At 40.4% G+C, this 12,110-nt stretch overlaps 1 protein-coding gene across 4 annotated transcripts in view; it reads right to left on the reverse strand.

The window, feature by feature from the left end:
• The window catches only part of dip2ba (disco-interacting protein 2 homolog Ba), a 66,743-nt gene that overhangs the window by 25,645 nt on the left and 28,988 nt on the right, over positions 1-12,110 (reverse strand). For all 4 annotated transcript variants that reach the window (XM_017707669.2, XM_017707661.2, XM_037541133.1 and 1 more), the window contains exon 2: positions 1,560-1,631. In XM_017707669.2, the coding sequence (XP_017563158.1) occupies positions 1,560-1,631 (72 nt within the window). The remainder of the gene's footprint in view (positions 1-1,559; positions 1,632-12,110) is intronic.

Genomic DNA, 12,110 nt, shown 5'->3' on the forward strand with positions numbered 1-12,110 from the left:
ATTTCTACTGTGGGCAGACTTCCCTTTAAACATAACCTACAGCATAAATACGAAACATGACTTTCAGAATCATTTTGAGGATTTGGGAGAGCCAATTCTGATTCACTTCTAGCGAATGCCGGTCAGGGCGCAAATGCGTTAATGGCACCTGTGGAACTTCCTGTGCGAGTGAGTCAGCGTTACTGCGAGAGCCAGAAATGACTCAGTGACCCAGACACACCAAGCTCAGCTCTCTCACTTCCTCCATTGCTTCTGCTTCCTGCTCCTGCTATGACATGAGAGTTCTGGTCGGCTTGGTATAAAAGACGTATAAACAAATACGGCTGAAAGTACCACACGAGGCTTAATGCACTCTACTGAGGACACCATGAAAGAAAATAAATACATAAATGCCTGGTGGAGTAGGAACAAGCAAACATAAATTTGACATACAGACATATAGGCAGAAAAAAATTAATAAATATATGAGTAAGAAAATAAACATGAGCAGAAATGCTGAAATAAACTGGAATTAATTGTTTCTACTTTTTATTTTTATATATTTTTCTCATTTAAAGAAATTAATAACTGAGATAAATGGATAAATAATTCAGTAAATGTATGGGCAGCAGACAAATACATATGAAAAATTATTTAAGAATGTATTTATACTCATTTAAATAAATACATTTCAGATAGAAGTATAAATATACTTTTTACTTATATATACTTATGTATAAGTATATAAATGCATGGGCTGCAAATAAGTAAGAAAATAAACATGAGCAGAAATACTAAAATAAATACATGAATACTTCCAGAGATTTCTACTTTTAATTATTTCAGTATTTTTCTCTTTTGAAAAAACAAACAAACGAAAATAAGTAAATACTGAATTTATCTATGCTTTTACTTATGTGTATATTTTTGTGTTTCACTCATTTATTTAAGCTTTTATGGCACAGAATTTCGGTTCTTTAACATTTGTGTACTTACTTTTGATAAATATATGCTTTGCTCTCTGTAACAGGCTAAGGACTGCTGCTGGACAGAAATCTTGTCTGGGAATGACCAGCAGGTGCAGTCCCATCTTCTAACACTAGAGGGCAGGAGGGAGCTGCATATCTTCAGGCACAGAGATTACACCCGAGAATGCAATAAACTATACTGCCAAATTCAGTTGTAGCCGGAAGATTTAGGGAGGAACCTGTATAACTTTAACAGACACATCTGTACACGTGTACATACGAGGCCCCGTACAGTAGTATGTAATTCCATGTCTGTGAACTAATAAAAGCGAGTGAACTAGGGCTTCAGAAATGTATCATAAATGGTCACAAAATCAATTCATGCACAAAGAAAATCAAAAATTCAATTATGTCGATATAAAAAAAATCATAGAAACGCTTTTCACGCAGCTCCCCGAAGAGACCAAAGAATATACTTGCTGACTGTAGTTTTACAGCAGTATAATACTGCAGCCACCTCTACACAAGCCTAATGCATGACTCACTGAGCGGCCAATGTGTGGCAGGAAGAGAATGGACAGAGAGAAAGAGACAGAGAGAATGAGCTCTTACTTTGGGTCTGTGGTATGTATGCAGCCAGCAGCTTGGCTCTTTTCTTCTCATAACCCTTTTGTGTAATATCACCTGCAAAAAAAAAAAGAGAGAGATAGAACAGCGTTAGACTAATAAAGACATACACATGCATGTAAGGGGTACATGATATACAGCCGCATGCAAACATCTGGACGCCCCTTGTCAAATATGTGCCCACTACAGAGAACACACTTCCATTTATTTTAATGCACAATTACTGTTTATTTGCTGAATTTAACATTTTGGGAAAAATGTAAATGGTCCCATGCAAAAGTTAAAGTACATGTAGTATTTTTTTTTGAGTATGATAAAAACAGCAAATAAACAGAAATTATGCACTAAAATGAGGTATTTATGTATAAATACATCATATTTGTTTGCTGGATGTGTTCGAAACTTTGCATACAACTTTTTAAGCAGACAAAACATTACTTGCAGATAAATTGAAAAAAAAAAAAAAGGATTATTGTTGGTCTCAGTCAAGAATTCCACTTCTTAATTTTAGCTTGCACACATGTAGTCAGTTCTGCTGTGTAATTTCATGTTTTTTCAACTCACTCAAATTATGTTATATTTGCCTAGTATTGTAGGTGACTTTGGATAAGAGTATCTGCTGAATAATGTTCAATATTTTTGTAAATTTTTGAAGCTTTGTAGGTGGAATTCTTTCCCATTCTTGCTTGATGTACAACTTCAGTTGCTCAACAGTCCGGGGTCTCCATCGTCGTATTTTGCGCTGCATAATGTGCCACACGTTTTCAATGGGAGACAGGTCTGGACTGCAGGCAGGCCAGTCTAGTACCGCACTCTTTTACTATGAAGCCACACTGTTGTAACACATGCAGAATGTGGCTTGGCATTGTCTTGCTGAAATAAGCAGGGACGTCCCTGAAAAAGACGTTGCTTGGATGGCAGCATATGTTGCTCCAAAACCTGTATGTACCTTTCAGCATTAATGGTGCCTTCACAGATGTGCAAGTTACCCATGCCAAGGGCACTAACACACCCCCATACCATCAGAGATGCTGGCTTTTGAACTTTGCGCTGATAACAATCCAGACAGTCCTTTGCCTCTTTGGCCTGGAGGACACAACGTCCATGATTTCCAAAAACAATTTGAAATGTGGACTCGTCAGACCACAGGACACTTTTCCACTTTGCGTCAGTTCATCTCAGATGAGCTCGGGCCCAGAGAAGCCGGCGGTGTTTCTGGGTGTTGTTGATATATGGCTTTTGCTTTGCATGGCAGAGTTTTAACTTGCACTTGTAGGTGGAGCGACGAACTGTGTTCACTGACAATGGTTTTCTGAAGTGCTCCTGAGCCCATGTGATAATATCCGTTACAGAATGATGTCGGTTTTTAATGCAGTGCTGCCTGAGGGATCGAAGTTCACGGGCATTCAATGTTGGTTTTCTGCCTTGCTGCTTACTTGCAGAGATTTCTCCAGATTCTCTGAGTCTTTTGATGATATTATGGACTGTAGATGATGAAATACCTAAATTCCTTGCAATTGCACGTTGATAAACGTTGTTCTTAAACTGTTGGACTATTTGCTCACGCAGTTGTTCACAAAGTGGATGCTTTCAGGGATGCTCACTTTAAACCCAATCATGACACTCACCTGTTTCTAATTAACCTGTTCACCTGTGGAATGTTCCAAACAGGTGTTTTTAGAGCATTCCTCAACTTTTCCAGTCTATTGTTGCCCGTGTCCCAACTTCTTTGGATTGTGTTTCAGGCATCAAATTCAAAATGAGTGAATATTTGCAAAAAAACAATAAAGTTTATCCGTTTGAACATTAAATACCTTGTCTTTGTAGTGTATTCAATTGAATATAGGTTGAAAAGGATTTGCAAATCATCCTATTCTGTTTTTATTTGTTTTACACAATGTCCCAACTTCATTGGAATAGGAGTTGTAAATAAAGGCCATCCCTAAAAATCTACCCAAAGCAGTAGTACTTTTTCCCCGCCTTCAAGACACATCATCATAAGGAGTATGTCTTTAAACCATAAGATCTCACTCTAAAGACTACATAGCACTGCAGGTGGATGCAAGCAAGTGTGTTCACAAAAGCTGTAGCAATGGTTCATCATTTGGAGTGTCTTGTTAATGTATTTCAATGACAGATTATTACTATTGGTGACGAGCACAACAAGGCATTAACTACTGTTTATGGGCCACCAGCAATCTGTATACCGCTACATCCTTAATACACATGCAGACAAACAGAAGTCAAATGTGATTAGACAGATAAAAATATGAGCTTCATTCCTGAGAAAGCCGGTGTCATTTACAGAACATGTTCCCTGCTGTCATCATGTCATCATGTTCCAGGATTGCACAGAAAAAGTACTGTGTATTTATGTGCTGTTTTTTTTTTTTAAGAGGGAATTGTGGGGGAATTTACCACCTTCACTTCAACACGATCTTGTGGCTACACGAACACCAAGAAACACTTCAGCAGAAGCTAATTACAGGTTAAGCGGAAGCTTGCTGTGTTCACTGCTGTCTCCATAAGATGAGGCTGTATTAAAGAGTAAAGCAATCAGACAGAAAGGCAAACAAACACAAAAGCAGAAGCCTGACATGTGAATCAGCATCACATGCAGCCCCCTCCTCCACTCTCCCTACCCCCATTCTCTTACTCTTTTCTACTCCGAGCAGCTTTTGGCCTTGACCAGCACTCTAAACCTCACCGCTGCCACTCAGGCTAAAGTCCACTGTGAGAGTTCCCCCAAAGCGTACACGCTCTAACACACAGCATTTCCCCCACCCTAATCTCTATCTGCCACATTGTACAGTTAATTACCGAAATCATTTCAATGCTTTTCTCTGTAGACTTAGCAAAAGCAAACCCATTGACTCACTTTTAATAGAAGCCCATAGGCCAGTGCTCACACATGCTATGAGAAAACTGGGGTTACATTTGTAAGCTATAGCGTACACGGAAATTAAAATCCACAAAGGGCCAAAAATCAAACCTGGAAACTGGACAGACCTTACAAAATAGTTTTATAGGCTAGATATGCGCCATTAAATCAAGCACTCTCAATATCCAAGGCAATAACACACACACATCTTTCAAGCTGCTTATCCTTCTGGGTCACTGGGGGAGCTGGAGACTATTCCAGCTATTAGTGGGCGGAAGGCAGGAACCACCCTGCACAGGTCATCCAAGGCAATCCTATTATTTTGTGGTCACACTTTGTTCATTTCATTAACTAAGGCTATAGATGTTGTGCTGATGTAGCAGGCACTTTCCATTCTGCTTACATTTTGGTGTATTTTGAGAAGGATGTTGTGTAGCATCAATCCTGTAATGCAGAAGATCTTTAGTGTTGTACACCCTGTTGAAATTTAATGAATACAAATGGATTGTCATTTTCACAATTAAGGTCATTTTCACCGCCTGCTTTATCTGTGTTTTTTTTTGTCAAAATGTTCAGCTTTTTGTACAGCCTTTAAATCAACAGATTTCTGCTCTTTTGCAAATACACACTGAAACACACAGAAATCAATGTTTATATATAGAGATCATACAGACATAAGTTTAGAAAAAGTATTTCATCACTTCTCGACACATACAATGTCACAATCTCCACACAAAGTAAGCAGCAGAAGCTTCGACAACATCTGAATGTTTGACAGTGTTTCCATGGTATGGGTCCTGTAGGCAAGAAGCAATACTTATTCTGGTTGCTCTGTGTTAGATCTGATTAAAGAAAAGCAAATCGCAGTGGATCTGTGGTCTGACCATAGTCTCCTCTTGTCCAGAGACATTTTCTTCAAATACACAGCTTGTTTGACTATCCATAATTTCAACACAGAAAATAGCTTGCTGGTCCAGCCTCAGGAGCTCCACTCACAGAGGTGCACCAATCTGATAAGCTTTGTGGGCTATGGTGGAGGTTTACATCACAGTAGAAAACGTGGAAAATGCATTTTTTGAATAGTGATGTGTTTCTTTTTTTATTGTTTTCAATGGGACAGTTTTGTTTGGTGTGCTATTCTGTGTGCTGTGCGCCTTGTGTAGCTGTCTTTTGCACCCTGAATTGAAAAAAATTTAACGCAAAGTGGTCAAGCATCATAAGCATTTCTTTTTCCTGTGGTGACCAAACAGATCAAAAGAAAGGCAGGTCTTCAGTGACAGCCGTATTGGAGGAGGGATTAGCGGTTGCAGTACAGTTAGGCTGAACAGACCTGACCTGAATAGACAAAATTTAGCATTCATCTACATATATAAATATATAAATGTATATGTATGTTTTTAAATCACACAGCAGTAGTTTGGAAATCGGGCGAGTCTGGTGCTGGGGAAAAAAAAATCTTAGCCAGCTCCAGAGCACAATCAGAGTCAAGCCCCAGAGAGGGAGGCCTGCTCAGTTTCATGACTGCGCTGTCCACCCGGTTTGTCTTTTCCACACAGGAGAGGCCCAGCAGCTCCAGGTGATAAGATTAACCCACACTGTCATGTTTGTTTTAGGCCTTCCTCCCTGAAAAAGATCAACATGCACCTCAACATGAACTCCACAAACAAAAGAGGCCCGAAACAGAGGGAGCTTCAGAGACGCCAAGACAGCCTGGTGAGCTGTGAGAGATTTACTCAAGAGAGAAAAACAGAAAGAAAAGGAGAATGAAAGGAGGGGCGGGGAGGGAAGAGTGTGAAAGCAAGCGAGAGAGAGAGTAAAAGAGAAAAAGCCTCCCTCTCTCTCTCTCCCACTCTCTCTCCTTCTGTTCAGAAAGATGGTCAGCATTGAGTCTGGAGTTCACGCCTGGTTACCCTCCGTGCCTCAGAATGTGGCCTAGAAATACAGGAGCTCCTGCCTGCCATCTCCTCTACACACAAACAAAATGCTGCACATAATCTCCGACAATAAAACTTTATTGACAGGAGTGTAAACAGGACAACTGCCTAAGCTTTCTCAAATAACACAGAAGTGCTAATAAGCTTACTACTGCCACAGCTACCATTGTATGTTAATAAGGGTGGATCAGACAGAGCAGCACTGCTGGAGTTTTCAATCACCTCAGTGGCACTGCTGGACTGAGAAGAGCCAACAGTGACCACTGATGGGCTAGAGGACGGCTAACACTGTGACTTTACATCTACAAGGTGGACCAACAAGGTAGAAGTGTCTTATAAAGTGAACAGTAAATGGACAGGATGTTTTACTCCAGCAGCACTGCTGTGTCTAGTCCACTCGTACTAGCACAACACACTAACACACCACCACATCAGTGTTACTGCAGTGATGAGAATAATACAATGTGCAGATAAACAGATAGACTACAGTGTGTAATTACTGAACTACAAGCTATATGGTAAGTGGAGCTGATAAAATGGACAATGTAGATCTGTAGACATGATGAGGTGAACTTAATGAAGTGGCCAGTCTGGGTGTGTCTGTGTGTCAGTTGTCTGGTTTCTATCAGCACCACTATGAACAATTGTAACTCAATATAAATTTCTGTAGAACAAGCTAAGAGGGTCTGAAGCTGTTGTCTCCTCACACACACAGTGTGCGGCATATGGAGCTGTTGAGAGGGGGGTGTGTGAGTGTGTGGAGGACCTATGTTGCTGGGACTGATGTAATGTGGTGCGCTCAGCATCACACACTCACAGAGCAGGGTTTGTGCTCACACAACCACAACAGCAGCAGCAGCCCACCACGCACACACTGGCACTGCCCCACCAGCACTGAGGTTGCTTTGTGTCCACCGCTCAGTCTGTCTCTTTCTCTCACACACAGGCTCTCTCCTTCTGTCTCTGTCCCTCTCTGTCCCTCTCTCCTTCCCTCAATCTGTTTCATCTCTTTCAGTCTCACTCTCTCACTCTCACATACAATAGCTCATCTATTAACACACACGCACAGTCAGCCACTACAGTGCTTCATACACTTCCTGTTAGTAGACCACAGAGCACCTGTCTGTCACTGTTAGAGGAGAATGGTTGTGACTGGAATCATGGGAAATGTAGTGCAATTCAGTTTATATAAAGACCAATGATGTTCGCAAGACAAAACCATGACGTGAGCATGTGTGTGAGGGTCAGTGAACAGGATGTGAACGTTCCTCCACCCTGCTGAGCCTGCCAAAGATGGCCCCAGTGTATTCATGAAGAGGAATGTGCTGATTGGATGACCGCCGGGGCCAACTGGCCCACGAACATGCAGCATTAGCCAAATGTGAAATCTGGCCTACTCCCCAAATCAAACACTCACACATACACATACAACACAGCTCACAGAGCCAAGAGCAACACACCACTTACACAGATACAGGTATGGATGGGTGGGTGTGCATGTGTGTGTGTGTGTGTGTGTACACACAGTAATGTGGAAATGTCTGTGCACTTAAACTACTGAAAAGCATCCACCTTGACAACAACTGTGATTTGTCTGTAAAAAAAAACACCAAACAACATTAAAATAAAACATGAACGCAATCTCCTGCATTAATGTTATTTATATTTATTCCATTATATTTATTATTTATATTTATTACTTATGTTATTATTGTGTCTAAATATGTGCTGTGCAGATAAATAACCATGAAACATAATTCAACAACTTTTTTGGTTCAATTTAATAAAAAATGCACTGTGCTTGTGCTGCTGTGAGTTCTTGTAAAGACAGAAATAGTAGGTAGTTTATCACACATCATATGTCTTTATGTATTCACATCACATGCACAGGCTCTAAAAGAGGGTCCAGCTCAATGTTTAGGTCGCAAATGCAAAATCAACATTATACTCCTGATATGATTACAACAGTAGGTTTTTCACTTACATCCTCGATAGACACACCCTCCACCAAGTTTAAAGAGTTCTTTTTGAATTCTCTTTCAATGCACTTGGGGAAGGGGTTTGAAGCACAGACCACTTTAGAGACACAGCATGCAATTATACACTTTCACCAGAGAGTTCTCCAAATTTATGTAGCATAGCTGTAATATAATATAACTTAATATAAGAGAAAATATTTTGCACAGTACAGTATACTTGTGTTACTGTTGGGGTTCATTTTCAGGATATTATGTATGTCATAAAACATATTTGACCAATGTGCCCATCAAAACGCAAGTGTGTGTGCCTCCACACAGACACACACACACACAGATGCACACACACACACACACACACACACACACACACACACACACAGATGCACACACACACACACACACACACACAGATGCACACACACACACACACACACCTCCAGCAGGGTCAGTAGCAGAGGAAATGATAAGCCTGTGAAGCTTCCTGCCCCATCGGGCCTCCGGGTAACTGGAAAAACCCAAGAGCATGAAGAGGAAATATGCGAGCACACACAAAGAAAGAAAGAATGAAAGAAAGAAGCACAAAAAAACAAAGGTCAAAAACACACACACACACACACACACACACACACGAGTACTACATGTTTTCTTACAAGTTCAGACTCAAAAATGTCTCATTAATTAAACTCAGCCTCTGCTGTCTAAAATTGGCTTGTGTAGTTTTAAACTAGAGCTATTAAGCTAATGTAGGTAACAAGCACTGAAAGCTAATGATACACTAAATAGCACTCCATATGCCTAAATCATCACAAATTAGACTCGGTACTGAGTGGAGCATCAGATGCTACACATACATGCATTTGATACCTATAGCTGGTTAAGCTGGCAACAGCTATTAGGACTTTGTTGTATTCTGATTGGCTATCAGCTTAGTATGCACAATCAAAATCAGACCGGAATGGTCACATGTTCATTGCTCAGTTGAGCAATTTATTATTTTATTTTAGCTGATGCAAGTTGTGTTTTTATGAGGTAAATAATGCAAAGCAGGAAAGTGCACTCACCCTGTATTTGAATTCTGTGACATCAGTACCAAATTGGAGAACAATTATACATGACTCAATGTACCAGAGCCAGCTGCCTCCTAGTTTGAATGGAGCACTTTATTAGATTCATAAAACTTAAAAAGACAATTGATTTTCATTTCCACATTTAAAGTGTAAATGAACACATGCCAGTTTTGCCGCTGAACACTTTAGAACTGTCAGTCTTGCCGGTAAGACAAAATCGTTAAAGCCTCACTGCACCTCAGCAGCGTTGAGCTAGAAACCAGAGCTGGAAACCAGATAAAAAGCCCTGAAATCCAAGTCTAAGTTTGTCACTGGCAACGTCAATAGGCAATACTGCAATACCACAAACCGCAGCTCAAAAGTTAATCACGTTGCGCGTAAACGTGTTTATATGTGCGTGAAAAATTCACGCTTTGTAGCATCAACCTCTGTAGAGACCAGACCAGACCAGTCCGGTCCAAACAGTATATGGGCATGATAGCACACTCCTCATAGATGCACATTATTTCAAAACAAGACGAGCCGAGGGTTAGTTACAACTCTGGACTATCGCAAAATGGAAAGCAATGGATTGACATTAACTATTGATTAAATATTGATTTTAACATGTTGATTAGCTGGACATGCTGGGAAATATGGATACACATCTCTCAGCAAATATAACCATTATTTAGCCAAATCATAGTATAAATAGTACTTTATATTTGAAAATATATAAAAGGAAATCTGGGGGAGCCATGCTACTATTATCTATAATTTTCAGGTGCTAAGCTTAGGTTCATCAGTGTTAATGTAAATATTTACTTTTCTTTAAGATTCTATAGAAAATATTCTATTCAATAAATGTTTATACCTCAGTCTGTTCCATATTCATCTACTTATTCTTAGACCAACAGTGCAAACTGCTTTAAGAGAGGGAGGACTGTAGTGGGAGCACTGGGGTGTCCGGTGTGGCTGAATGATTTACATCGCCCATGGGCCAGGTAGGAGGGCCCCTTTGCAGAATTTTGCTTAGGGCCCCAGGGAGGTCAGAACTGTACCTTTTCCAATGCCTTTGGTGCGATGCTCACTCAATTGTTTTGTATACAGATCAGTTTCCATCCACTGTGACATGGCTGTTATTATTGTAAGTGCTGCCAGTTTGGTTAGCAGAAAGCTCAGCCCAGTCTAGTGAGGGCAGAATAATCCACAACATAAACCGGTTTAAGAGAATCTGTTAGCAGCTACCAGTGATGCTAAACTGGCAGTTTGTTAGTTTGTGGATTTTCTGGATATGGATTTCAACAATAACAACTGCGCTTTCTCCAAGCAGCAATTAGGAAGCAGCATTCACATGTCCTTTGAAGCCCTGCGCTTTCTTGAGAGGTTTATGCCTGTAAAGCACCTGTTCTTGTCATACTTTCAGCTTGAGGTCATAGCAATGACCACTGCAAAACTGCATGCTGTCCCAGAAATGTTCAGAAAAAAGATTTAATGGAACATATAATGATAACTTAAAAAGGTCAACACACTTGCTTTTCCTAAGCTAAAACAATGAAGGACACTTCCATTCCCCAACTGGATGTTTCAGCCATAATCCTGAAATTCAGTGGCCATTAGAAAAAATAGCCAGATAAAAATCGGCAAACAGACAAACAAACAAACAAACCACCAGTAAAAAAACAAACAAACAAACAAACAAACAAACAAACAAACAAACAAACAAAACAATCAGAATTGGATGCAAAATCCATGGTTGGTGCATCCCTAGCTGCAAGTAATCTTGTTGTTCAGATGTAAAGGTAAGGTTTCTCACACCTTTTTTTATGAAGCTGAGTTTTCACATGTATGTCTGTCCAAAAGTCTATTAGAGATTATTCAACAACTCAACATGATTCAAGGCAAATGTGTAATGATACATGCCTGAGTGTTAATATTTAGCTACACGGTTCCATTATTTGGTAGGCACATTAGCCTCCAGTGCAAAACTAAAGAAGCAAACTTCAGACACCATCTTTGGCTGACGGACTGACTGACATTTGGGATCAGAGGGGAACTGTATAATTTATTTACAAGCAAACCATCACTTTAACACAGAATAACTTTCATTTTTTAATAAAACATACCATATATAATATCTGCTTAAATCTTAAATTTGATCTGCTACTTCGCTATCTGAGCAGTCTGGAGTTTGCAGCTGTTTGTGAGTGTGTGTGGGCAAAAAGGGACGGAGAGGGAGAGAGAGAGAGAAAAAGTAAATTAATAAGAAATAAAGTAGGAGATCTTCCATCTGATGGCCACTCTGAAGGTTAGCTTGTCTGGCACTGATAGCGCTTATCACTGCTGTCTCTGACAGCTTACTTCCCAGAAAACACAGAGACTGTCTCTCTTCACAATGAAACACTGCTCTGACTCCATACACCCAGGCTATCCACATTCAGTCAAACTCAAATTGATTCCAGCATCCCACTGTCCTGCACTGCTATCACAAAACAGCATGATGGACACTGGTGTGTGGGATAGGGGAAAGAAATGGACAAGCTGAATTTAGAAAGCCTAAGGCCCAAAAAAGTTGAGCGGAGCTCGGGTCCCTGCGCCCACACACAGCCACAGGCCTGCTGGAGCCGCTGTCAGGAGTGATGAGGAGCAGCGAGATCAGAGCAGTAACCACTGCTAAAGATAATGTGGTGTTCTGG

The sequence above is a fragment of the Pygocentrus nattereri genome, chromosome 9 (assembly GCF_015220715.1).
Source record: "Pygocentrus nattereri isolate fPygNat1 chromosome 9, fPygNat1.pri, whole genome shotgun sequence".
Lineage (NCBI taxonomy): Eukaryota > Metazoa > Chordata > Actinopteri > Characiformes > Serrasalmidae > Pygocentrus > Pygocentrus nattereri.